Source organism: Chaetodon trifascialis, chromosome 13 (genome assembly GCF_039877785.1).
Source record: "Chaetodon trifascialis isolate fChaTrf1 chromosome 13, fChaTrf1.hap1, whole genome shotgun sequence".
NCBI classification, from domain to species: Eukaryota; Metazoa; Chordata; class Actinopteri; order Chaetodontiformes; family Chaetodontidae; genus Chaetodon; species Chaetodon trifascialis.
The window spans coordinates 21,179,384-21,205,169 of NC_092068.1; the positions used below are offsets into that span (position 1 = coordinate 21,179,384).

Here is a 25,786-nt window from a genome sequence, read left to right on the forward strand (position 1 = left end):
GACCACGCTCGGCGCTTGCCTCGAAATATTAGCGTTACATTAATTTCAGGAAGAGCGCGAAAAGGTATATGTTTTTTTTATTTTGTGGTTCATTTGTTAGAGGGAACCGTATTAGCTGCCGGCAGCCGGCGAGCCCCAGTTTGTGCCGCTCGTGAATTGAAATACATGGTTTACAGTTTAATAGTTTGGGCCAAAAATAGAATGTTAACTACCTTAAAATAACATCCACAGTATCGTGTTTCTCTTCTATTTGTCTTTGGCACCTTTAAACGCTGCAATTTTGATGCTATACTTGATTTTTTCCAGCTTCGGTTTATGCGGGATTTGGGTTATAGATACATGGATAGACGTCTGGTTTTGACCATTAATGTAATATGTTTATAATTTAAAATAAACTTTTCGAGGATATAGATGACTGATTATTAAATACATTATTATTATTATTATTATTATTATTATTATTATTATTATTATTTTTATCAAATATTTTACCTCTTTACATAGACAATCCCATTTATACCTACCAGGCTCCATACAAGTAACAATAGAGGCTTAATTCTCATAGACTCACGCTGCATTTCACAAATGTAGAACAATTTCAGCACCTGTTTGTTATTTACAGGAAATATAACTCAATTATCCAGTTAAAACAAAGTCTATGTCTCTAAAAATAAACTGGCATAACGCTTAGAGAGAAGGTAGAAGCAGCTTGTGTGCCTCAAATATGCAATTTCAAATCCTCACCGCTAGGTGTCAGGACTTCCTTACAAAGATCATGTTTTAGCGTTTAAGAACAAATAAATAGAAATACACTGATCATCCACCTTCTTTTCATTATATATACATCACTGCATACTGTAGGTTTCAGAAATTAAGTTCATCTTTGAACAATTTGTGCTGCTATTTTAAACCACTGCCCAGTTTTCATATATGCATCACTGAAACCTCAAGGGCATTTTATTTGTAGGTTGCAATAAGTCAGAAAAATTGCTGAGTGTGTCTGTATGTCTTCACACTGCCAAAAGACTCCTCTGCTGGAGCACACTGTTAACTGTGAAATGTCTCTGAAAAAAATGGACTCTATGTGCTTCAATCAGCCAGTGTGTGCGGCTCAGTGCATCAGTCAGTAAATCAGCGACCTTGCTTTCTGATCAGACCAACCCAGAAGTTTGCTTTCCAGCCAGGCAGCCCTGCAGTCAGTCAGTGAGCAACACGCTAACAGTGGGGCTGCTGCGGTTGCTATGGCAACAGATGAGCGTTAACAGCATCCCTAACACTCTCTGGATTACTTTCACGCATGCACACATGCACAAACACGTGTGCACACTCCAGCTAATTGCAGGGAGGAATAACAGGATTTCACACAAGCTCACACACACTGAAAAAACACAAGCACGCATTCCCATTATTAACAAGGTTTCTAGCTGGTGCTATCTTGTTTCCATGGCTCCAGGCCACATTGAGATCTCATTATTACCAAGCAGAGCCATGGACTATTAGTGCGTAATGGACCAGTCAGTGTTTTGTGGTAGACTACAAGGATCATAAATAGCTCAGTGGAGGATTCTGTGTTGCTTTGCCTTGAAGAGGCTTTACTTCTCACAGAATCTCCTCATGTAAATGTTAAGTGATCAATGCAGGAATTAACTGGTTATGTGTCTGTCAGTCTATACATTAATCCATGACTTAACCATCATCTTACAGAGATCTCTGTGAGCCTTTGAATTATTTATACCACGCTGTGTAAAGAGACAAGGTATCGATGTGAGTTGATTGATCATCGGTTGTTGGTGATGAGTGATATTGAAACAGGCCAAATTTCAAAATTAGACCAAACAAGGCAAAGTGCAGAACACTGCGCAATAATACTAGTCCACCTTAATCTGAATCTTCAAAGTGATGAACTGTGTTAGAAGTGATAACAATGCATGATGTCAAAGGGAAAATCAGCTTTGGTCTCTCCCTGTGTGTGCGTGCATGTCTCAGTCACTTCAGGACTCAAGAGGTTTAAGTTCTTTTCTGATTTTCATGCTGCAGTGTTTCAGGAGGTGACAACAGGACAGCCTGCATGAGTGCAGGGCTGATCTCCGTTATGCACACATGAACACACACATGCAGATTGCACAGGATTTTCTGCAGGGGTGCTAACTGAGGTTTTTCTGGGTCCTTGGCAACCAGACGTGGCTGTGTCTTTAGAGGGAGATCATCTATCATCCTTAACATCCAGTGACGGCTTCACTGAGTTTTTGTGGGTGGAAACCTGTGACACATTTTCAGAACTCATTGTACAACTTTGTCTTTTGCATCTTTTCTTGCACAATTGCACAATGATATTGATGATGTTTCCAAATTTTCATCAGCAGTGAGACTGAAATAACCTGCCTTCATCTGTTTCTGTCACTGAAGGAAATTTCTCCTGTCTGTCACTGGAAAGCCAGTAATTGGCTTCAGACTAACGTGGACATCCATAAGCTAGAGGGAACCACCGTTTAGACAGCTCATAGTGACTCGAATTGGCAAGGCGTGATTTCTTTTGTCACAAGCGTGGTAATTAGATTAAGGCACATGGCTAGGTTCCACGTAATGAGGTTCCACTCTCTCAGAACGAAGCAGTAGCGACGAATTGTAGCTCATGGAACAGCTTGTTGCTTGAACAGTGAAGTTACATTTTGGGGAATTAAATTGGTCTCTGCTGGTCTCTCTACTATCCCTTGTAGTAGATCAAAAGGTATTTATCCAGAGGCCATTTATCAGGTATTACATGGCCAAAAAAATCCCTTTTCTATGTAAAGGAAATCTATACACATACAGTTCCATAGCAGGTAGCTTTGTCAGTACAAAGCTCCCATAACAAATTAACCTCACAGGATCAGTCTAATGATTGGATGCAAATTATAAAACCCTCATTCTGTGTGTGTGTGTGTGTGTGTGTGTGTGTGTGTGTGTGTGTGTCTGGATATGAATGATGATTCACAGATGAATGGATAAGTGTCTAAGCCTGTAAGATAGACGCATAATAAACAAGCTGATGCCAATCAATGAAATCAGAGTAAGACCCAATGATTATGACATAAAGACACAGTTAAACAGTTACAGGGTGCAGTCAGCAGATACCAAAGTGTACCAGATAATATATGACTCTTGTGTTTAAAACATGAAGATTGCAGCGAACAGCATAATCTTCACAGCAGCACTGAAACAACCCAGGCATAAAACAAAATCAATGTTTATTTGATTTTCGTCTCTCAATAAAAATATTCACAGATCATACAGAATAACTTACATTTTTTCATTACAACTCCAAGCCCTGCATTCCCAAGTATTGGCTCCCTGTAGTGTTGTTGCTCTAAAAAGCCTCTCACACAACGGGCAGATAGAGTGATTTAAAGCCTTGCGGCCTGGACTGCAAAGAGCTGATTACGTTTTGGTCTCAAGCCTTGAATCCAGAATCGTCTTTGAGGCTTGAGAACCTCAGACTCTGCTGAGACTAAGACAAAGCAGAAGAAATATAATGTGCAAAATATTGAAATCCATAAAAAACACATTTAAAGCTGGTAAAATATGGTTACAAAACAAATCTTCCTCAGTATGCTGAAAGGGGATTTCACTGCCTTCATGATGATACAACAAATGCATCTGTTGGGCTCTATGAAAGAAAACATTACATCTCTAATCCCTATAAGTGAAGGGATGCATCAGTATTTTATAACAGATCTACAGGGTGCAAAAGGTTGGGACACACATATCTTCATTGCCCTTAAATGTTATGCAATTAGGGTTTGACTGTGCCACGGGGGTCTCAGTCATTTGAACTGGAGATTTGCATTGATTTCCCATAGCAGCAGGCTGGAGACAAGCAAAGACAGAGTTGATGGTCAGAGTGACCTCCAGTGCAAAGATGGAGGTCATTCCTCTAAATTATTTTGTCAGTCTAGAAATGGTCATGATCTATGTAAATGTTATAGTGCTGATGATGCATTTTTATGTGTGTTTTTGCACAGCTTTGGATCTGGAAAGAAGCTAACCACAGGTCAAGATACCCAGAAAGCCTATTTTTACTCAGCACATCACAATAAAGTCCACTTGACCATGTCCATCTGTCCACCAAGGAGACTTTTCCAAGTGTGAGTATTTATTAAATGCACTGGTTTGATTGTAGCAATGCAAGATATCACTAGAAACTACTTTACCTTTAAGTATATCTTGAAAAACAGTTACACGTAGAGTACGACTCCTAATGATTTTGGTCATTTTTTAAAGCTAATGTCATATACTTCATATACACACTCGTGCATGTGGCTCATTGTATGAGGATGATGGATCTGAACTCATATTCAACAAAAACTTAACTCTCTACCTGTAGTATAAGTTGTGTTGCCCTGTCAAGGGCAGTCAGTACACGTTATATATTACTTGAGGAAAGAGGAAGTGGTAACTGCTCAAACGCTTCTGTCCTGCGTCACTCAGCCCACCATGCATTCAAGCCCACATGAGATCAGATCCAAATGAAAATGTTTGTGGTAGCTTGTAAATTCCAGAGAAATAACGAACAGGAAGCTGCAGTCATCTAAAGAAGACAGAGAATTTTATCTGAGAGAGGCGCTTCAAGGCCGCGCAGTTGTTCGGAGAGAGGATTTATTCATCCTGTTGTGGATTTCAGAGCAGCGCTTCTCTATGTTTGGTGGATTTTTTTCCTCCCCGGGCTAGATTAATACCAACTCGAGGAAACATTTCCATGTGTGCGCTGGTTCTGTAGAGTCTCAGCCAAAAGAGGCGGTCTGGTGGGTTTCCACTGGCTAGTTTTGCCTGCTTTCATAGCTGAGTGTATGTGTGAGGAATGCTGCTGTGGGTCTGCACAATCACTGAGTCATTAGGTGGAGGTGGATGCTGCTCTGTGACAAAACCTGTTAAAAGCATCATGAATAATAGATGCTGATGAAACAGGCAGGAGCTCCCTGTTCGATTCAAGGTTAATGAATCCCGCACTAGTGCAAATAAAAGCAAACACACACACGCAGTCGCAAACAGACGGAGCTATACAACAATGTGTTCAGGCCGCTGTGTGCGTAACCAGGCACTACACCAGCCATGAGAGGCTTTCATTATCTGCGTCAGTGTTTAATTGTCTGCTGGGTTGATAGGGTTAGTAGAGATGTGTGTGGGTGTTTGAGTCGAAGCAAATTCCCCTTATTATTTTACATCATTAAGCTCAGATAAACTTCATTGATTGCCAGGGAAAATTGAATCCTTGCGGGGAGCGATGGGCAGAGCGTGAAAGGTATTAAAAGCCCTGAAAACCTGTTTTCTGCTCCCACATTAACACCACATTTTGTGCAGAATTTGAGAGGTTTTCTGTATTTTTAGAACTCTATCTGCTTTTCTCAATGGTTTGAAGTAGGTGGGCCATGTTTCTGCTTCTCTACCAGTTCAGATTTAACCACCTTTCAATCAAAATGTGATGACAGATGTTTCCAGACCACTGTCAATCAAATCCAACGAGACCGCAAATTAAACACACAGTCCTGAAGGAGTCCTGATGAAGGAGATTAACTTTTTAAAGGTTAAACCATTTTTTTTTTGCCAAACTTTTACTTTGATTGTTGCACATTTACGATTAAGTGTCATTTGTGAACAATAAAACACACTCTTGCTCAGTTCAATGCACTTTTACTGCAACAGCTTATGGCGGCTAAGGTTAGCTAATGCTAGCAAACTTAATGCTACATAAAACTTATCCCTGAGTCAGACAACATTATCCTGTGGTATTTGGCTGCTGTTCAGCAGAAGTTACATGGAGTCACTTTAAGATTTGAAAGTACATTTTCAGGCGCTTTAAAGCAAATTAATTTAAATATAAATGAGGTAAATTGATGCATTATTGCCAGCAAGATACGTCTGGTTGTAGCATTTCTACAAAAACTCTCTGTCTCTGCAGACTTGTTGCACATTTGGTTTTGAAGAAAGTCTCCAAACGGCACTGTCAGATCTTACTCCAAACCAGAAGCAGACCCTGATATTTCTTGACAAGAGAAAATAAAATCCATTTTTGGATAGTTTGGTTGCCGTTTTGGTATGAACAGGATTTTAAAGAAGCTGCACTCAGCCAGCTTATATCCCTCCAGTCAGACATGCTGTGCAGAAAATAAGACAAAACAGGTTTAGTCAGATTTTCATACTGTGTAGCCTCAAGCTGAAGCGCCAAACCGAGCGACCGTTATTCTAAATGCAAATGAGAACCTCTGCTCATCCAGCAGAGCTGCTGCTGCTGAAATGTGCTTATTAGAAGGTTTAAGGAAGCATACAATAATCCATTCATTCTGGGTTCCTGAGAGGTGACCCCGGTCCACGTTTCCCAAATCAGTGATTGTTTTTTAATTGGTTGTTTAGCCACACGGCCTCTGTTGCCTTTTCACACCCACAGAGCCATTCATCAATTGTTGATTAGGTGTCTCTTACCTCTATAGTGAATGGAAGTGGGTCTGGATTTACCATTCAGTCATTACCTTGCTGCTGATACAGCTAAAATAAACACTGTTGGTGCTGATATAAACTGAAGTTCACTGTGCATTTCCTGCCTCAAATTTCTGGTCAGTAGCTGCAATATCACAGAAACCGAATAATACAAGTTCTGACTTAAGTTTGAGTTTATATATTTATTTCATTTTTTTTTTTTTGCTTTAATCCTTGCAAATGTCTTAACTTGGCTATCATTTACAGTAGATAATATATCTTTGCTATCGTGGCATAGATCCAAAACATCCACAGTCATGTTTGGGGCTGCATCTGATTATTTTCATACAATAAATCTGTGAATTATTTTCTGCATTCATTCATCCATAAAATGTTACAATTTCATAATGTGATGTTACATCTTGAAATGTTTTATTTGGTCTTAGATACACTCCCCCCCCCCCCCAAAAAAATCAGTTTACAATGAAATAAAACCACTTCTTCACACCGAAGAAGCTGGAATTTGGCGTTTTTGAGTGTAAAATTACTTCAGTGATCAGAATGGCGACTTAGTGTGTCCCATTTTACCCCGTAAACAATAAGAAAATTAATATTTTAGTATTTCCTTTAGATTCTGCATGATCCACAGGATGTAATATAATGCATTTCCCACAAGAGGGAAGTGCATCATGCCAGTTTCATAGAAGTTAGCCCTTTTATTGGACGATATCCTCTTTCAAAACCTCCATACATTTGGATAAAGCGCACAGACAAATCATTTACTGTACATCTACAGTATAATCTCTTTGTATATTACCCACCAGGTGTCAGTAGCCCACTTGCCTTGCTGCTTTAGTGAGCTGCATGCTGCAAATGCAAACAAAAGGTATGCATGAATCCCCCAGTATTTATTTTCCAAGGAATAAAATGAGCAAAATAGCCATAAATTACAGCACAAAAGCTGCAGCCAAATTTAGTCCCACCCATGCATGCCTGCATCACTCCTTAAAAATCTTTGCTTATCTCCAACACAGCACCTCAGATAATATAACTGTACTAGATGACCAAATGTTTAAGAAACATTAGTGACACTTAGGCATCAGGAAGCAGTCCAAATAGAAAAGGATGCTCTGATCAATGCCCTATTTTTCTGACAGGGCACGAGAGGCGGAGGGAGATGCGCCGGAGACAGAGAGGGAGGCGGTGCTAAGTGTCCTCCAGTCATCCTCTCTGCTCCCTCCGTTCGTTAGTATGCAGCAGGAGGCAGACAGGAGAACATCAGCAGCCGCTCAGAAATGACTGCACAGTTCATATCAGGAGTGAACCAACCATTTTAAAACCAGGACCTTTAACCTCTGGATCTTCCCGCACTGGATATCTTCTTATATTTAGTCACCTCGGAGGAATATTTCCCTTCAACGTTACGCTCCCGCCTGTGATCCTTTGCTAGTAACGGTCATTTTTTTAAGCCGCTAGCATAAAAGCTTACCTGGCACAGGTCTCGTGAGTCTTCACGCGCGTCTGTAGACAGCTAGCAAAACCAGCGGACGCTAACGTTGGAAAGCTTTAGCTAGAGGGTGTTTTCTAAACACAGAAAATGTGATTTCTTGTCCTTCCCGTGAGGTAGCCAAACCCGGTCGTTGGCATCTGAAACAGCTGGGTCGTGTCGAGAAGATTGTGGATTATTTTTTTTTTCTCCGCGAATTTCTCCAAGAAAGCCCGGACGTCTTCCAGTGGCCAGTTAGCCAAAATGAGCGTCGGTTTAATTGAATTAACTACATGAGTGGAGCCTAAACAAACACATCTTTCTCCCAGGGAGTGCTCAGTGCTTTTTTTTCTCCGTATCTGCTGAAATAAACGGCGCCAGCTGTCCTGGAAAATATGGAAAGCGAGGTTTTCACCCCTTTGCTGGAGCAGTTTCTGCTCACGCCGCTGGTCTGCTGGGTAAGATCCTAATTAACTATTCAGACGTGGCTTAAGCTCACTAATTAAACATCTCTGCCCTGTGAAAGCATTTAAGTGTGTATTGATTATCTTAACACCCATTTGCATTGTCCCATTTATTTTCAGGTGAAGACAGTCGGCCAGCCGACAGTGACCGATGGCAGCAAATTATCGGAATACGTTGAATTAGTGGATGGGATTTACCTGAACGAGATCATGCTTGAGATGTAAGTAATTTGACACAGATTCAGAAATGTGACAGACCGATCCATCTGTCTCCTGCATCACCACAACCTTGGTGTAACAGGATTGGCCAAATGAGGCAATGCAGACCTTTGCTTGGGACCTTAAATGCACCATCTTCCTAGATGCACGCATACCTCAAAAACATAATCACGTAGAGACTTTAAATAGGTAGATAAGTACCTTGATGTATGAGCAGTTTGTCCAGCACTCGAATTGTCTGCTGGAGTGAATGTAGGCTAATCACGAAGGGACCTTATATTGGGGGCAATGATGGGTCACACAGTCAGAAATCTTTGCCGACAGTTATTGTTAGGATCCCTTGAAGCACAGAGGCAGCAAGCAGCTCCACAACTTCCAGTTGCTCTGTTTTTTCAGTCACCCTAGACTGTCATCTGCAGCAGACTGAAGACACCCCGCCCCTGGTAGCTACAGCGCTTAAGTTTCCTGCTGTGCTGTAGATTAAACTAGAAATAGTAGCCTTAAGCAGCATAGCACTGGTAGCAGCGCAGGATCTGGATGCAGATTACGCAGCAATGCAGATCCTTCTTTAATGTGGCAGGCCAGCGCAGTCACGTTTGTTTGTTTTTGTTCAATTAAAAGGGAAGTAAATGCTTTGGCAGATCTCTAGATGGTGAGAGAGGGTGGATGTTGGAGAAGATGAGGCATTAGATGTCAAACCCGCCCGTCTTTCCAGTCACCTCCTAATGTATAGCATGGCAGATGACATTTTCCCATTCCTTTGTCTGGTTTAAGGCTGCCACTTCCCGCTAGCAGGGCAATTTCTCATATTTTCCGCTGATGGCACACTCCACGCTGTCAGCATTTACTCCTGTTTGCCTGTCAAAGGAGCGTTCAACCTGGCCTGCTCCCAGTGGAGTTGATTTGCAATTCACAAGAAATTTGTGGTAAGGGGAGGTTTGTCTCTCTCTGTATTTCTATGTGTGTCGAGTATGGAGTACCTCAGTACTCCGTGTGGATTGTTTTTAGAAGGGTTAAGCTGTTGTGTTGCATGAGGAGCTGATTAACCCTGACTGGCTGTTTCCGGTCTCTCGTTTGTGTCCTCTTCCTCCTGCTCTGCCCTCCTCCAGTGTCCTCAACCTCCTGCTGCTCAGCTGCATCACTCCACTAAGCCTCCTGCCTTCACGTTTCAGCTACCTCTTCCACCTCTCTATCCCATGCTTCCTTTTCCTCCTCCTACTCCTCTAGGTGGAGGAATCTGTCAAAACAGATAGATGTTTGAGGGTGCCGTTAGACAACGGCTTTCCTATTCCCCACAAAACGATGAACATGAAGTATTTTTAGAGCATTTTCCCCTCTGGGACGTTGTGTGGTGGAAAGCGACCAGAAGGGGTATTAGGGGGAAGTGTTAGAGGAGTGAGCGAGACATGAAATGATTTGCCAAAATGATTTAAGACCTTAAACATGACAGGGAAGATGTGCAAAGAGAGGATGACATGCAAAAGACGGATTCAAGGCCCCAGCTCGCCAAACCACATGGCGACTCCACAACGCTACATATTTGAGACCGAGATGTTTGACCAGGTACTCGGTAGGATTCCAGTCTGCAAATAAATGGAATGAGCTGGACAGGAATTTTCTGTGGTTGGTTGAGCGCTCCTGTAGAGAACAGCCAGTAGTAATACCGAAATGAACTGTGACTGGCTTAGTGATCGCCTGACAGGATGTCGGGGATTGCCAGTCACAGCCAGCTCTGTGTGTTTATATGTGTGTGTGTGTGTGCTTTTCTGCAGGGCGTCTGTGTCTGCGTGGGAGTATGTGTATCTGCTTTTTTTTTTTCTGTGCATTTTGTTTTGGACTGAGGCAGCTGTTGGTAGTCGTCTTGCCCAGCCACCCTCCCACACAGAAGGCCTACAGTATTGGTCAGATGTTATGTTGGTGAGACTGCTCTTTGTCTGCTCTCCCCCAGTTTACCAGAGCTATATGGTTACCTCCAGTCGACTCAGCTAACTGAAATAGACCATCAAAGGCTTAACATGAGCTCATTTGGTGTTCAAATACAGAAATGCATTTGAATCGTGGTGCGTCATCCAGAGTTTGCTCACATTTGAAGCTGTTTCTTGACCGGAAGAATTACATTGGTGTTAATGCCGCCTTACCTCTCTCCATCTCTCTCATACACTGTTACTCATTAAAAGCAGCTTAGAGACCGCAGGTGAGTTTTCCAACTTCTTTGAAGAACCAGAGGCGATAATTAACAGGGATTGTATTTGTACCAGTTCTTGGGCTCCCGCAAATACACTCTCACATACGCATTTTGTTTTCTCCTCACCCCTTCTGCTCTGACAACTTGAAATATAGTATAGTGAGTGTTAGCTGCTGTTTGCGCTGCTTCTGATTGATCCTGTCGTGCTAAAAAGGCTCCGCTGGTGTTAGCCTCCAGCCAGTAGCTGCTTTATACACAGAAAAAAACCCACCAACAGTTCAGCAGTGAAAACACTGCGACTGAAGAAAGTGTTTCCTGCAGCCAAGAAACAGACCTCCAGAGTGGTTGATAAAACTCCAAAGCACATTAGTAAATGAAACTCAGCCTGCACTTATGTTTGCACAAAACATTGTTAAGCATGGTTTAAGTGATTTGCTTGAAAATATTTTAAACACACACTTACTTACAGTACTCTGTCTATAGAAACCTGAGCTTTTAACTGGCGAGGTCAGCTGTTATAGTCTAAGCCCTGATGTTCCTGTGTGAATGTCTCTGTATGGTTAGTGCAGACATGGCAGACAGGCTGGCAGCAGTTGTCAACCGGACAGCATGGGAGAGCATAGAGAGAGAAGACGAGAGACCCCAGGATTATCTAACGGTTTGCTGACACCCAGATGGCACCACGTCCCCCCCCCCCCCCGCCCTCTTGTGACTGACGTTACCTAGCCAATTAGATTGCCTCCTCAGTACTGTCAAACCAATTAGTTTCTGCGCTCTGTGAGAGGGGGCCAATTAAATTTTTGTCAGAGTGACAAATGTCCTGTTGAATTCTCTGTTGTCCTGCCAATCGTGTGGGCCCGTGCTGGCTCAATGGCCTGTTCGGTGAACCAGTCAGTCTGTCCTCTACGGGCCATTGGGACAGAGTTATGTGACTTGGATAGATGCTTGCAGGAATAAAAAAAGGGGATTTCCTGTGTGGTTTTTACATAACATTTGTTATGTCGACTGGCACAACATGTTATGTTATTTTTATTTTTTATGAAGTTTGTGGCTTGTGCGACTCAGCTTTAACCTTGAAAATTAACTGAAAAACTTTTTTTTTTAGTAATTTGGATGAAGAAAGTGCAAGTGAAGAGAGGTAAAACTTGTGTGGATTACAGAAGAATGCTGCTAAGCTCAGGTTAATGTCTCTGTTTGCTTGAGTATTCAGACAAATCTGTGCATGCCTGTAAATCCGTCTGAATGGCTGCACACGTGGGATTATAAATGGTGTGAAGGCAACTATCACCTTCCATCATAATTTGTTTCTGTAGATATCATGTGGACAAGGGTGCCTGCCGGTGGTTGTCTTTAATAAAGAAGTAAACCTATGACTCTGTGAATATGGATCTGTTATTACTGAATGCCGATTTGAAAGCATGTTTTATTCTTTCAGGGCCACATTATAGTAAATCCACTGAGTAGGCTCACAGGATGTTGTCCTCATTTCTCCTGTCATCACTTCCTTTCATGACCCTGACTTTTCAACACATCACACATACACAAACACACTCAGAACTGAGCTTTGTAGAGGAGGGATCGCACTGAATGATGAGTGTTTAAGTCCTGGATCCAGTTGGTCTTTTGTTGAAAATTACTTTCTTTAGCGGAACACTGTCAGAAGCATCATTTGATTCTGTCTCTAATCGTTATCCTAACATATGGATTGTACTTCATGCTCATGCTATGCCTTTTATGTCTCTGCTTGAAGAGTATTCTGAGGGTAGACAACCATCTGGCAACGTTTTATTACAGGCAGAATCTAGAAAAGGCCACATACAATGAAACATGAGTCAGCACTTCCCCCGTTTTTAATTTCAAGCTTACATTCATCTTTTTCTACTGTTTCTGAACAGTTTAGAACTCCTTAACTGTTGGTCAAAATTGGGAAAAAAAGGTTTTGATGATTGATCATTTCAGTAGTTTTTCAAACAAAAATGCCAGAAATTTGCTGCTTCAGGTTTCTCTTTGTCATGTAATTGACATATCTTTCAGATTTTTGACTGACGCAAGATATGACCTTAGATTCGAGGAAACTGCCTCGGCTATTTTTTATACTACTATTTGATATACTGAACAATTGGTCGATCACACTACAAGATGATTGGCAGATTAAATAATGAAAATAACACCATGTTGGACTTGGCTTCTTGTCCAACCTTTCATGTTTTTTCTGTCTTCCTCTTTCTGTCGTCGCTTTTTTTTCATCATGTCTTAACACCTACCGCGACTGTACCTCCTCTCGCTCTCCCCCTCCATCTCCCATCCCTCCCTCTGCTGGAGTCTGTTTCCTCTTCATCTGTGGATCTCCTTTTCTGTCCATGCCACACCTCTCCTGCTCTCTCCCCTCTGTTTTCTTTGAACAGCACGTTGCTGCTTTGTTGGCTTTCTTCAGGGCTAGTTACAGCAGACATATTTGGGATTCCAGCAGGTCTAGAGAGAGGAGGCAGGCAGAGCTGCTGCTGGGCTGTCAGTGTTTGGTTCTTCCATTGCTGTTGCCTGGACTGTGGGGTGCACACCATTTCACATCAAAAGTATAGAATCAGACGTTAATCTGGCATCTCTTGTAGTCGTCTTGCCAAGTGTGTCTTCTAGCAGGAGGATGTGTATTGAGCCAGACAGGAAACGGCAGCTGTGACCTTGAGAGGACAAAACTTTAACAAGGCTGTGTTAATGTGAGGCACTCAAAATCCCACAACCAACGACATTTTAAAGCCCATCTTTAGATTTTAAACACAGGTTTGCTCTTAGTCATCCAGGAATTCACAGTCAATCTGATGTACAGCAGTCTGCATTTGAAGCTGTTTTTTTTCTCAGGATTTGTTGCAGTTTCTGGTTGCACTATGTTCAGTGTATGTTATGAGTCAGTTGCTCTGCATTTCATTCATTCAAGACTTTGATGTGTTTTGGAGGGGTTTTGTGTTATTTATTTAACTAAGAGGGAAGCAGACCTTTATTTGAGGCTGAGGTTTTCTTTGACACGTGATTATTTTGAATTTACCATCTCCTATTTGATTATACTTGATCGAATTTGTTCTGCCCCCATTTTCTGAATCAGCTTTCTGTTGCTTCTGTTTGCTGCTAATGCAAACTCAACACTTCCTCCATCTGTTTCATACTACAGGCCCTTCAGTGGCTCAGGGGACATAATCCCTTCTGTTCCCTTGAAGACTTTTTCTGTGAAACATGTGCAGGAAGTATTGAGTTGCATTAACAGCAGCTTAAAAGTGCGAATTAACAGCACAGTAGAATTAATCAGTAACCAACATTTCTGTTAAAATAAGGAACTCAGAGTTGTGAGTGTGGAAATGTACAACATGTTGGATTCATTTTAATACAAGCACTTTTTGCCCATTATTTGAGATATTAAATTGTATTGTAATGCTGATCCAAGTGCACGTAGTCCAACACAAGGCAATGCATCAGATCACATCTAGCTTGGTAGGACTGAGTTTGGATACAATGACAGAGGAGAGGAATGGGAAGAGGCCCTATGGAAACACAAAGACAGGAGAGAAACAAGTCAATGAAAAGCCAAGACAAGGAAATGGGGTGATGAGAACCACATACCAATGGTCAGAGCCTCACTGTTGTGTTTGTATACTACAGTTCCCAGGGGAAAAGGGTGTTGGCCAAGGAAATGGGATGTAGTTATCTTTAGCATCAGGTTTGAATGATAGCAAAATATGAAATATTGACACCTGCAATACTAATGAGTTACGTATCATAATTTCTCAACATTGCAAATTGATATTGGCTGTGTAGCCAGCTAATTTCAAACATAGTACTTTTTATACGGTCTGCTAATATGGTATGTATTTATTGCCTTAACTTAAAAGTAGAAGGAGGTGTCATTGCAGCATGTGAAAGTCATGGCATCATTCGTCAGTAATTAGAGATTAATTGCATTATTAAAAGTACTGGTTAGCTTGCCTGTTAGACCTTACTCTACTCACAAGCTTCCATTTGGAAAGATGGTCAGTGTGTTAACCTGTGCTCCAGTATTACCAGATTTTATTATAACAAGATTAAACAAAGTAATTTTATTTAATTAAGGTTGTACTCAGTGCACTCTTAATTTGATTTTATTTTAATTTGAGTTATGCTACTCTTTGCTGTCTTGAATGACTCCATGTACGCACCATTTTCTGGGTCTTGGTGTCGGTTGGTTGTATATCCCATGCAGTGCCGCATAAACAAATAAGAAAGGTGTTATTGATGCTCTGAGGTGGAACTTTGAAACACAGGAAAGATGTTTTCTTCTTTACTTGGTAGCCTTTTTGGAACTGAAGATGGCCATTGTTTGTTTACATTTTTGTTCCTGGAAGTCGCTCCTTAGCACCTCCTTCCTGATGACATCACACACGTCGTGAAAGATCATAAGCTATTGGTGGGAACCAGCATGCAGTGCTTTTTATCTCTGGGGCAAATCATTGCAAGAATTTATTACTCTATACTTGCCTAATCTGACACAGTGACCATTTTAACAGACAAAAAATATGTTCTCAACCCCCTGATTTCTCTTACTGGAGTTGTTTGTTTGTTTGTGTGTTTGTGTGTGGGTGTGCATGTGTGTGTGTCCTGCTGTGTGGACAGTACAGCTCATAAGCTCTATGCTAAGAATGTGGCTAAATGTAGCCTGCTTTTTTGTCTTTGTGTGCGTGCGTGTGTGTATGAGCGTGTGCCTGGCTGCCCATGCTGACTGTAATGTAGCCTGTCATATATAGGTTAACACTACTCCCTAACTTACCCAGCCAATCAAAGCCAGGAGAGGAGAGGAGAGGAGAAAGCCCAGTGGCCCCAGGCTCTACATAAGGTTGCAGTGCCTATCGACAGCACCGACGGACCAGCTTATTGACTGGCCGTCTGGCTGACTTGCTCACTGTTTGTCTGCCTTGCTGGCTGTTTAGCTGGCTTTCTGCCCGTCTATCCCTGATCCATTTGTCTATTTAAAGTCTTAGCTTTATTGTATCAGCAGGAACTGCGAGGGAGGCAATAAGTGGGATATTTGACCCCCTTTGCCGGTCTAAGTCCTTGTACTTATTCGCCTCCTGATCTACGGGGGTGCTGTCCTGTCACATGCTTGTCTGTGTGGCATCATAGACGGAGCCAAAGAAACAGGGTGGATTGTGTGTTGTTGTCATGGTCCTGTTGTTGTGGCCGCCATGTTCTTGGCGGACTCTGATGGTGATGGAATGTGTGAATGGGCAACAGTTTACTTGCTGTTTTTCTCTCTTTCAGTCTCTTTCAATCTCTCTCTCTCTCACACACACACCTCATTCACCACACCACCCTCCTCGCCCTGACAGGATTACAGCCTCCTCTGTGCTTTTTAATTAACGGGTTAAATAGACCCCCTACTATGGACCTCAAAAGGGGCTGAGTGTGTGGGGAGGGGTGGAGATGGGGAGGTCACATGACTGTTCATTTAAACCAGTATTAAAAAGAGCCCTGTGTCCTTCTGATTAGCATGAATGTGTGTGTGCGTGTGGACGTGTGTATCAGGGCGGAGGCTGATCAAAAGGCTAATTAACACATCTGCACTGTAGCCGGGTGATTTAAGAGACAGCATTCTGCCATTTTAATATTGTGCTTTATTAAAGTATTATTTTAGAGGTGGTAAAAACATACTTTAATGAGTACATTTAATAGATTAAAACACTGTTTCAGCATTTTTTACATCAGCATGTAAATTTGAGGAAAATTGATGGTTAGAAATGGGATATTTACTGTATATTCCTGGTTATGAAGCAGGTTCCCATAATTTCATTGTGTTTAACTGAGAAACAGGGCAGGCCTGGCATGGTCTAGTGATTAGGCAGATGCATTCAACCAGAAGCCCCCTGTGACTGCAAGCATTCACCTGGCTGAATGTCCTTGAGAAGGAATCCTTCACCTTTGACCCCCTCTCTCAAACAGAACAAGGCATACATGAATAAAAATCTTCATTATATCCTGTATTTGTTGTGTTTTGGATGAAGCTACATTGACCTGTTTGCTCATACAGACACAAACATGGCCATGCTATTCTTGAGCGCAGGAGCACAGATGCAGACACATGCATGACTACACATGTGCTACACACTACATGCATGCATGCATGCATGCATACATTCACAAGCAGCCAGGGCTGTCCTCCCCCCTTCTCAAGGCATGTTGACCCTCATATATAGGTCATGCCATGTTCATGCTTTGGAGTCTGAAGTGCGTATCATGAAGAAGAGAGCTGCTCTTGAGCATTGTTGATGTAAGGCTCTCAAAATGTCAAGTGTATGAGAAGTGTTGTTTTCCCAGACAATTCCTGAGCAAATATATCATAAATTAATTATAGGGCTAGTTTTTTGAGGTAGGGTGGGTGGGATTTTTTTACTACTCTTCCCTCTTGGGCTGTACGCGTAGTAGATGAAGGATAACATTGTCAAAATGTGCTGCTCCCAGTGTGCCACAACAATTATGCTATTTATTTTTTACAAATACATTTTGTAATGCCTGTACTATGAAATGCATGTACGGTTTTAATTCTGTAGATTGTATTACAATGGATACAAGTGATGATTGTCTTTATTTGATTGTATGATCTTTCAATTATTACTACATTTCATTTGACTCCGAATTCAGATGTAATAATACACATACTGTTGATTTAGGAGCATTCCAGCAGCAGATTTAGAGTACTGTACATTTTAAAATGGTTATTATTTTTATTTATTTACCTCAGCTGAAGACAGAAATAGGCCTTTAACATGGTAGATATGTTTTTTTCATCTGGGGTGCTGTCAGACTTTATGACACAGACAGTAAAATTGTACAATCATCTCTAATACATGATGAAATTGATGAGAACATTTATTAGGTGATCTACTGGGAGGTTAAACAGCTACTGTTGAGGTTACTGAAGCACAGTATGCCTTCCCCTTGTGCTGATGTTACGCAATCAAGCGTGGGAGATAAATCGGTAATTCATCTGCAGAATAGACTCAGTTTAAAGTTCATCATTGAGGCTGGACAAGAAATGATCTGTTAAGAAGTGAAGAAGCCCTTACATGTTAATTTTATAGTTAAAACATGGCAAAGTAATTAGCTGATAAACACATGGATTGCTGATTAGTACTGATTGTGTGCGAGATAGTCGGCATGTCAAGCATTCCAAAGAGACAGACACATAAATCGTCTGGTTGGTTAAAGCAATCATCTTGTCAGTAAATGTGGTTTAAAAGGAGATGAAATGTGGTTTGATATTCTAATTTCCATAGATATGCAAATGGTGGTTTGGATTGTTGTAGATAACAGCGGCTGGGGAGGTGCTACAGTCTGAATTTGTGGAATGTCGCTGGGGCTCAGTAGAACATGTTGACACCTGTGATAACATCAGTCATGGTACATGCTCCTTTTAATGTACTTTGGGCAACACACAGTCAGGTAAACACACAGGCTCCATTCTGCAAGCGTGATACGAATCCTCTTTGATTCAGACAGATAAAATGAAATAAATAGGGTCGTGGTTAGAGAGGTCAGAGAATTGATGAAATATATCACCTTGTATTTAATCTCAAATGAATGTTTACTCCCTTTAACATACTAATGAAATCCTTCCCAGTAGTTTGAAGTACATGCTGCTGAGGGTCTGTCGTAGAATTTATTGCCTATGACAACATAATCTGAAAATTGAAATGCTTTGAATTGATTTGATTTGAAGGCTGGAGTCAGCACTGGCGAACCACTACTCTGGATACGTCACATTTAAGTGGCGACATATTCTATTTGGTTCTGTCTTTTAATGTGTCTGTGGCTTCTTTAACACGGTTATGGCACTCGCCCTGCTTGAACAAGGGTCCACTGTCGCCATGCTGTTAATGTTTTCAGCCAAACACACCCGTTCCATCACATAGAAGAGCACACTGTAGTGTCAAACTGAAGCACAGATGTTTCATACATCCCAGAGACACACACTTAAAAACTATATTACATTTTCAACTTACATTTATCTTACAAACAGCAATTAAATAACAGTATGCCATTTTTTTCCCTGCAGAAATCCGAAGGCAGCGGTGCAGAGGACCAACAAGAAAGTGAACAACGACCCCACTTTGCGCATCCAGAACCTCTCTATTCTCATCAGGCAAATAAAAGCCTACTATCAGGTAAGATTTCTCTCTGCTGGACAAGCTGTGGAGTCAGATATCACTTGTTCCTCTTTTTGCTTGATCAAGTTCAACAGTATCAGTGTTGGGTGATGGTTAAGAGCTGTTTTTGCAGTTATCAAAGTGGATCTATTGATATGGGTCAAATCATGATGAATAACTTGTGTAAGCACGTTCATGTGTGGCCTGGGCTGAAGGTAAACTCTTAGTAAAAAGGTACACTCTGTTCCAATGTTCTCTTGCATGCATGAGCTGGGGTGGCCCGCATTGGGTGGGTTTTTATCCCTTAGGTTACAGTGGAAAAAAATGCAATCAGACAACAGCTTTCACTTGCATACACAGAGTATTGAATGTGTCCTCACAGGCACATGCCACAAGAAGTCTTGGCAGCATAAACACAGATATATTTGCAGATGTGTATGTGTGTGACTGCGTGTGATGTGGTATCATGACCCCCATCCAGATGTCAGAGATTGCCCAATAAATATACAGAGACATCGGGAATGTGAAACACATGAAACCACTGATCCGCCTCTCCTGCTTACTCTGAATCATTCAATTCATTTGCTTTCCTCTATTTAATCTCAAACATGATCTTGTGCAGCATTTCCCTCCTGTATGATGATCCTGATATATCAGCCTCAGTTTGTCTCAGAAGTCCCAGAAAGAGACCAAAATGTCAAAAAAGTAGCTCACAGTGTTATTTTAATGCCTACAAGACAGATTTGGACACTTTAGTCAAAGAGATGTGAAGATGTTATCCTATATATTCAGTCTGTTTACTGCTTAGCACAGTATCAGCTCATCAGGCCCCAGAACACGTCATTCTCACCACAGTTGATCGTTACTTCAACCAAAAGGAAATGATTAAGACTTCGTATCATTCTAATGACTGAAGAGAAAGAGGAGTAAAAGATGGAGGAAAGATGAAAGATCCTTGATAAAAGGATATCAGAAAATGAGCCCCACACTTCTCACACACAGCACTTCAGTGCAAATTTGGTGTTGTGATCACAAGTGGAAAGATGTTAATGCTGGTGGGAATGATGCATTGATGTACGAGCAGTCAGAAAAATATCGTGCTCATACTACATTTGTACACAAGCGTCCCAAACCATCTCGTGACCACTCTATTCACAAATGGCATGCTACACGGTTGATTTGCCCGTGTCAAACAACTTGGACAAGGGTTTGCAGCCCACATCCGAGGCTAGGCTAGGATGCCAAATAGCCGATGTAATCCTAATCTCTAATCCATCACACTCTGTGTGGCTCAGTGTAAATGTGTGTTTTTTCCCACTTAGCAGTGCACATAATTTCTAATTTTCAGATGGATCTTAACACTCTATGATAAATAAATCTGAATAAGTTTAGATTCGATAAACTAGGTCTGAACATGACCTGAGATCCCGAACTGTCTACCTGACCCCCTTTGACTTGTGTTTAAATGGCTAAACCAAAGCCTGGCTGGCCTTGATAGCACCTGGTCCTAGTTTCTCTGCCTTGTACAAGTTACTCTATCTTGGACAGTCATGACATTATCATACAATACTATGTCACCTATCCTTATTGTTGGGGCATTATGAAATGCCAGGAGCGTAGATTAACAATATGCGCTGGTATTCTACACAGCGATGTCGTTTCTGCACAAAACAAACATGGCAGAAACGACTAAATGTCAAGTTGCTGTTTCAGTTGTGCCGTTCCTTGGGCTTACTTGAAATGTTTAGTTTTTCTATTTCCAGTCTCTAGTCATACTGTATTGCTTAAATGCAGTGTCAGCTCTAAAGCCCAGATCTTAGCAAATGTAAACAGTCCAGAGAAAATATGATTCACTGCATTGCTTCAACAGTGTCTCAACCAACCAGGAATTGAGCATGACCCAGCATGCTGTTGCGACAGTACAGTGAGTTTAGGAATGTTATCATGGTTAAGCAGTCACACTGACAGAGACAAAGATTTCCCACACTTCAGACTTGGGACTGTGACCCATATCCTCAGGGGCTGTGGCTGTGCAAAGGCTGCGTAAATGCACTTATCATATAATTTAGTATTATTCAAATAAAGTATGAAATGAAGAAACAGTAAGTTTTAAGGCCTACTTTTTGTTGGATTTCCTCTATAACTTGATGGTGCTGGAAAGCAGCTGAACACTACTTAAGGTTAATGTTTGTATGTATTTAGAAATAAATCTGCTTCTTGCATGTTTGAAGCTCTTTTATTTTGCCCCAGTCATCAAGCGAAGAGTGTCACGGATTGGTTAATTGCTTTGTTAGATCTGGTTTGCCTTGCTTCTAAACATCCTGTTAATCACTCCCCGGTCATCTTATTTAAACAATCAGCCTATTGTGTAGACTTTGACGTTATAAGCCGACAAAAGCTCCACTAGGCCTCCTCAAAAGGATAGCAGAATTATCTGTCTTGCAGTCAGCGGTTGGGTCAGTGGCCACTGGGGTTAAGTAGTGGTCAGCAGAGTCTGTGGATGATGAGATGACGGGAAGGGTTAAGGACATTACCTGGGGGCATCTGGGTCACTCGATTAGTGACGAGACATATGCTACATCATTACCATCCTCATACAGCATGTTTAAGCAGTACTACTCGCCTTTTATTGTCAAAAAGAAAGTATTGCTGAAAATATGAAATGCAGTATTTTTGGCATGGAAAGAATTTGTACATTGTTAACGTTGCAAAAACTTTGTGAAATTTAGTCCATCTGCACATTTTCCTCGTTGCTTTCAGTTGCATTTTTAGTCCTTTTTTACAGGTTTTACTTTTGATCAACAGATTTCCGAATAGGGCTATTTTTCAGTATTGATTAATCTGCATCACAAGTTGAGTGAGTGTTGTTTTGGAGGTCTAAATGCAGGCCATAGATTGCAATGTTTTTTGCTGGCATTCCTGCGTACACTGCTGTGTAAGTTATTTCAGCTTCAGGAGGACAATGTAAGACTACAATGACACCATTGTTCATCTGCGATGTTTCGTTAATCTTCTGTTTGCCCCTGCAGCGCTCTGTTGACCTCCTGGTCAGCCGCCTGTGTGCAGGCTCTGAAACACAGAGACCACCTACATGTTAAAATGCCCCATAGTTCCATGCTGTCCTTGCTCTGTGTCTGTCTACCCTCTTAATGGCCTTTCAGGGACATAACCAGCCACTGAAATTTACTCAATGAGCCAGTAATGAGATGTGTGTTTAAGTGCACATATTAGTGTGTATTTTAGACAAAAACCAGGCTGCATCATATGTGGTTCTTAGAAAATAAAATGACTGCCTTGTTTAGATGGGACCATCTATCTTTTGTAGTTTTGACTCTGTACAGTTCAGTAGATTGGAAATGAAACAGTGACTTGGGATTAAATTACTGACTGTCAGCTGTGGGCATTGAGCCTCTGTCCTTTTTCTGCTGTGCTGTTGAGAGATTTTGGAGGGCAGTGTATTAAAAATGGCAGCATGTCCGACATCGTTCACCCATGTCTTAAACACCCTTGAAGATGAAAGTCAGCTGTTTAACCTTATCATTGTCATTGCTTCAATACAAGTCAAATGTGTTGGAAGACAGAGCCAAAAACAGCAGAAAATATGTCAAGCTCTAAATACTTGAGGATCACACTGTTCCTACTCACATTTCTGCTCTAAAGTCAAAAGGAACCTGTTTTAATCGGGGTAATGAGGAGAAAAATTAGGTTTGATGTATAGTTGTGTGGCGCTCCCCTTTTTCCTGCGGTTGTTTAGTGGATTGTTGGTTTCAGATTTCCAGAGACATATGGATGAAGACAGGACCATTCGGGTCATAGGCTAATGGACGCAACAGGTTTTCAATTTACTGTACTACTCAGCACTTTGAAAGAGGTCTTGGAGTGAGTGGAGGCCTTGCATGCTTGGTCGGTTCCTATGATTCAATACATTGATCTCACTTCAGACTCTTTTAATTACATTACATTTTACCAGCAACCTTAGATCAGAATCGATTAGAAACCCCTGCATGTCAACAGAGCAAATGCTCAGTATGTTTTCTCATTGGAGTATAAGAGAAGAAAGTAATGCATCAACATGATCTGAATTCTGTGTGATGCTTTTTAAACACCCATGCACTTAAATGTATTGTCTCTACTATAGAATCTCTATATTTCAGTGGGAGGAAGAAGGAGGGGAGACTTTATTGAATTGGAGCCCTTGCTGACTCACCAAAGGATCCTCTGGTGTCGAGAGATGGCTAATTCATTAACCTTTTTGAACCATCAGAGGCAGCCAGTTGAGGAGCATTCTCCTCCCCCATCCCTTGCCTAGTTTTCCACTCCCCTTCCTGCCCTTTCACTTCTGTACCAGACGTAATGTGTGTATGTGTGGTTCATTTTCCACATAGGAGACACATGGAGATTGACTTTGTGCAGAAGTTGTGAAACTCCAATTGGCACAAGACAAGAACTGCAGTGATAATGGTTTTTCTCTTGGGTCTCCAAGTGTGTGTGTGTGTGTGTGTGTGTGTGTGTGTGTGTGTGTGTGTGTGTGTGTGTGTGTGTGTGTGTGTGTGTGTGTGTGTGTGTGTGTGTGTGTGTGTGTGTGTGTGTGTGTGTGTGTGTGTGTGTGTGTGTGTATATATATATATAGATGGTGTAGGAGGAGGTCAGTGTCTAGACAGGCTTCAGACTTTGATTTCAGAATCTGGTGAACAGATCAAGCCTGAACAGCAGTAAGCATGTGTGCGCTTGTCCTTAAGAATGCACTGTGCATTTTTAATGTTGTGTAGACGCAGACCTAATGATTGCAATATTTCCTAAATGTTAGTGAGGGTAAATGTTCATCCTAGCAATTATCGCGTTTCTGTTTCCTGAGTGGAGTATTAACTTTTCCAGTTGTTTGGTCATTTCTGTGCAGAGTCCACTGAAGGTTTCATGTCTTTGGCAGTCAGTCCAAATACATGCTGGGCCTCTTTTTAATTTAGTGGCCTTGGTTTGGCATTCTTAAGCGGGGTTTAATATGGAGCCTCAACTGGCTGAGCGAAATTCTTTGTGCTTTTGCTGTCTTTTCTCAAAGCTTGCTAAGTGAATCCCTTTATCCTGGTTTATCAGAATCAGGCTCCAAGAGCATCTGGTGCCGTTCAATGACAAAACTGCTCATTCAAACTAATGAGAGGGGTGATCCTTTTGTACCAGTGATTAAAAATTGGTATTTTAGTCATTAGAAAAATCTATAATCTCCAGTGGATGCTAATAAATGTTGTTTGAATGCAGGCTGGTGTGCATTGCTCTGCAGTTACAGTAACATGTCTCCCGGCTCACATCCTTAAAAAAGGCTGTAGAAGTTACTTTTGAAAATAAGAGCACCTCTGTCCTTTCTTTGCCACTGCTTTGGTTTGGGGTGTGGCGTCAAGGCCGGGAGCTCTGTTTTGACTGTTTAGAGGGTAACAGAGGCCACCATTCATGCTGAGCAGGCCTCGTCCCAAAGCTTTGCGAGGTTGGTGAGGGCTTTGAGAAGAGGTAATGTTGGATAGGTTATCAGGCCTTCTTTAGGTGCCTTTTGTAGGCAAAGTTGAGACCAGCCTGACAGTATTTTGATGGTCCAGGCACATTAAAAGGAAGTTTTATCAGTCATTTCAGCACCGAGTTTTAGCCTCTTGTTCCCTTTGCTGTTTATGTAATGAGTATTCAGTACTTCAATTTCAAACCCAGGCTGCAAAGGTTTGTCAGTTGTAACACTGTCATTAAACCTCAGTAAACACAAGGGTTAAACCTTTGAGATGACATGGCTGTCTCACTCCCCTGCCTTTTCTGCCATGCTGAAAAGCAAACTTGTTTAATTACTGACATTAACAAGCTTTTTTCCTCTAAAATACAATGATTTATCATGTGTTATTTTCAGTTTTGAAGAAGATTGAGAATTCAGGATTTCAGCTTACTCAAGTGTTGCCTGGTTTGGACTGTAAGAGGATGGCTTTTCCCCTTGTTGACCTAAGGCCTCACAACGATGCTCAGTTACTGGGGCAGAGTGGAGCTGCACAGACGCATGCATACATGCACACATAATCTGCTGCAGCATACTGTTGCTGTGGATGGCTGTTTTTGTTTTGAGTTAATCAAAAATGGAGAAAATAATTTTCCATCCTTGTTTTTACAACTTTTGCCTCAAGCAAGTGGTTGCTTTATTACTCCCAGCTAAAACTCACAATATGTAAATATTTTTCTATATCTTCATTAATAAGTCTCGAATTCCTTATTGACTCCTTCTCCCACTGCTTCTTTCAGCGTCAGTCATGAGCAAATCAGTTTATTAGGGCATGTGCTTGTAGCTGCAGGCTAAATGTGTGTTGTCATGCAGACTCACATGCTACACACTCATCCTGTTGATGATGTTGTAGCAGCAAGCTAACAAGCTAGGTTTGTTAACAATCACATAGGCAGGAGGCAGACATCTCTTTATGGAGTGGAGTAAGGAAATGTAATTCAGTTCAAATGTGAATCTGTCTTGCTCAGGTCACAAAATAAACTTAAAGCTTTTAAGCAGTATTTTTTTGTCCTGCTTTGATCCTACAACAAAACTGGTGCTTTTAGTAGCTTTAGGTACTATGTTTGGCAACAAAGTAAGGAAAAACAGAGAATTGCACTTGCAAAAATGTGACTACTACAAATATGACTAATGCCCCAACTAAATTCATAAGCACTATCGTTTAGCCATACAGAATCCTTGTTGTGTTATGAGTGCTCAGTACAGTTTGCTTCAGCCTGATGAAAAGTAGTAACACATACCATTCAAGTGAAATTGATTCGTTAAAGCTAAATGGATTTTTCTGCTTTCACATTC

At 41.4% G+C, this 25,786-nt stretch overlaps 1 protein-coding gene across 6 annotated transcripts in view; it reads left to right on the forward strand.

The window, feature by feature from the left end:
* Window positions 1-7,698: 7,698 nt before the first annotated feature.
* ccdc88ab (coiled-coil domain containing 88Ab) overlaps window positions 7,699-25,786 on the forward strand; it is a 65,586-nt gene continuing 47,498 nt past the window's right edge. For all 6 annotated transcript variants that reach the window (XR_011603014.1, XM_070978431.1, XM_070978434.1 and 3 more), the window contains exons 1-3: window positions 7,699-8,394; window positions 8,521-8,621; window positions 18,876-18,984. Coding sequence is in view for 5 of the 6 variants with exons in the window: in XM_070978431.1 (XP_070834532.1) it covers window positions 8,332-8,394; window positions 8,521-8,621; window positions 18,876-18,984 (273 nt within the window). In the remaining variant the exon portion in view is untranslated. The remainder of the gene's footprint in view (window positions 8,395-8,520; window positions 8,622-18,875; window positions 18,985-25,786) is intronic.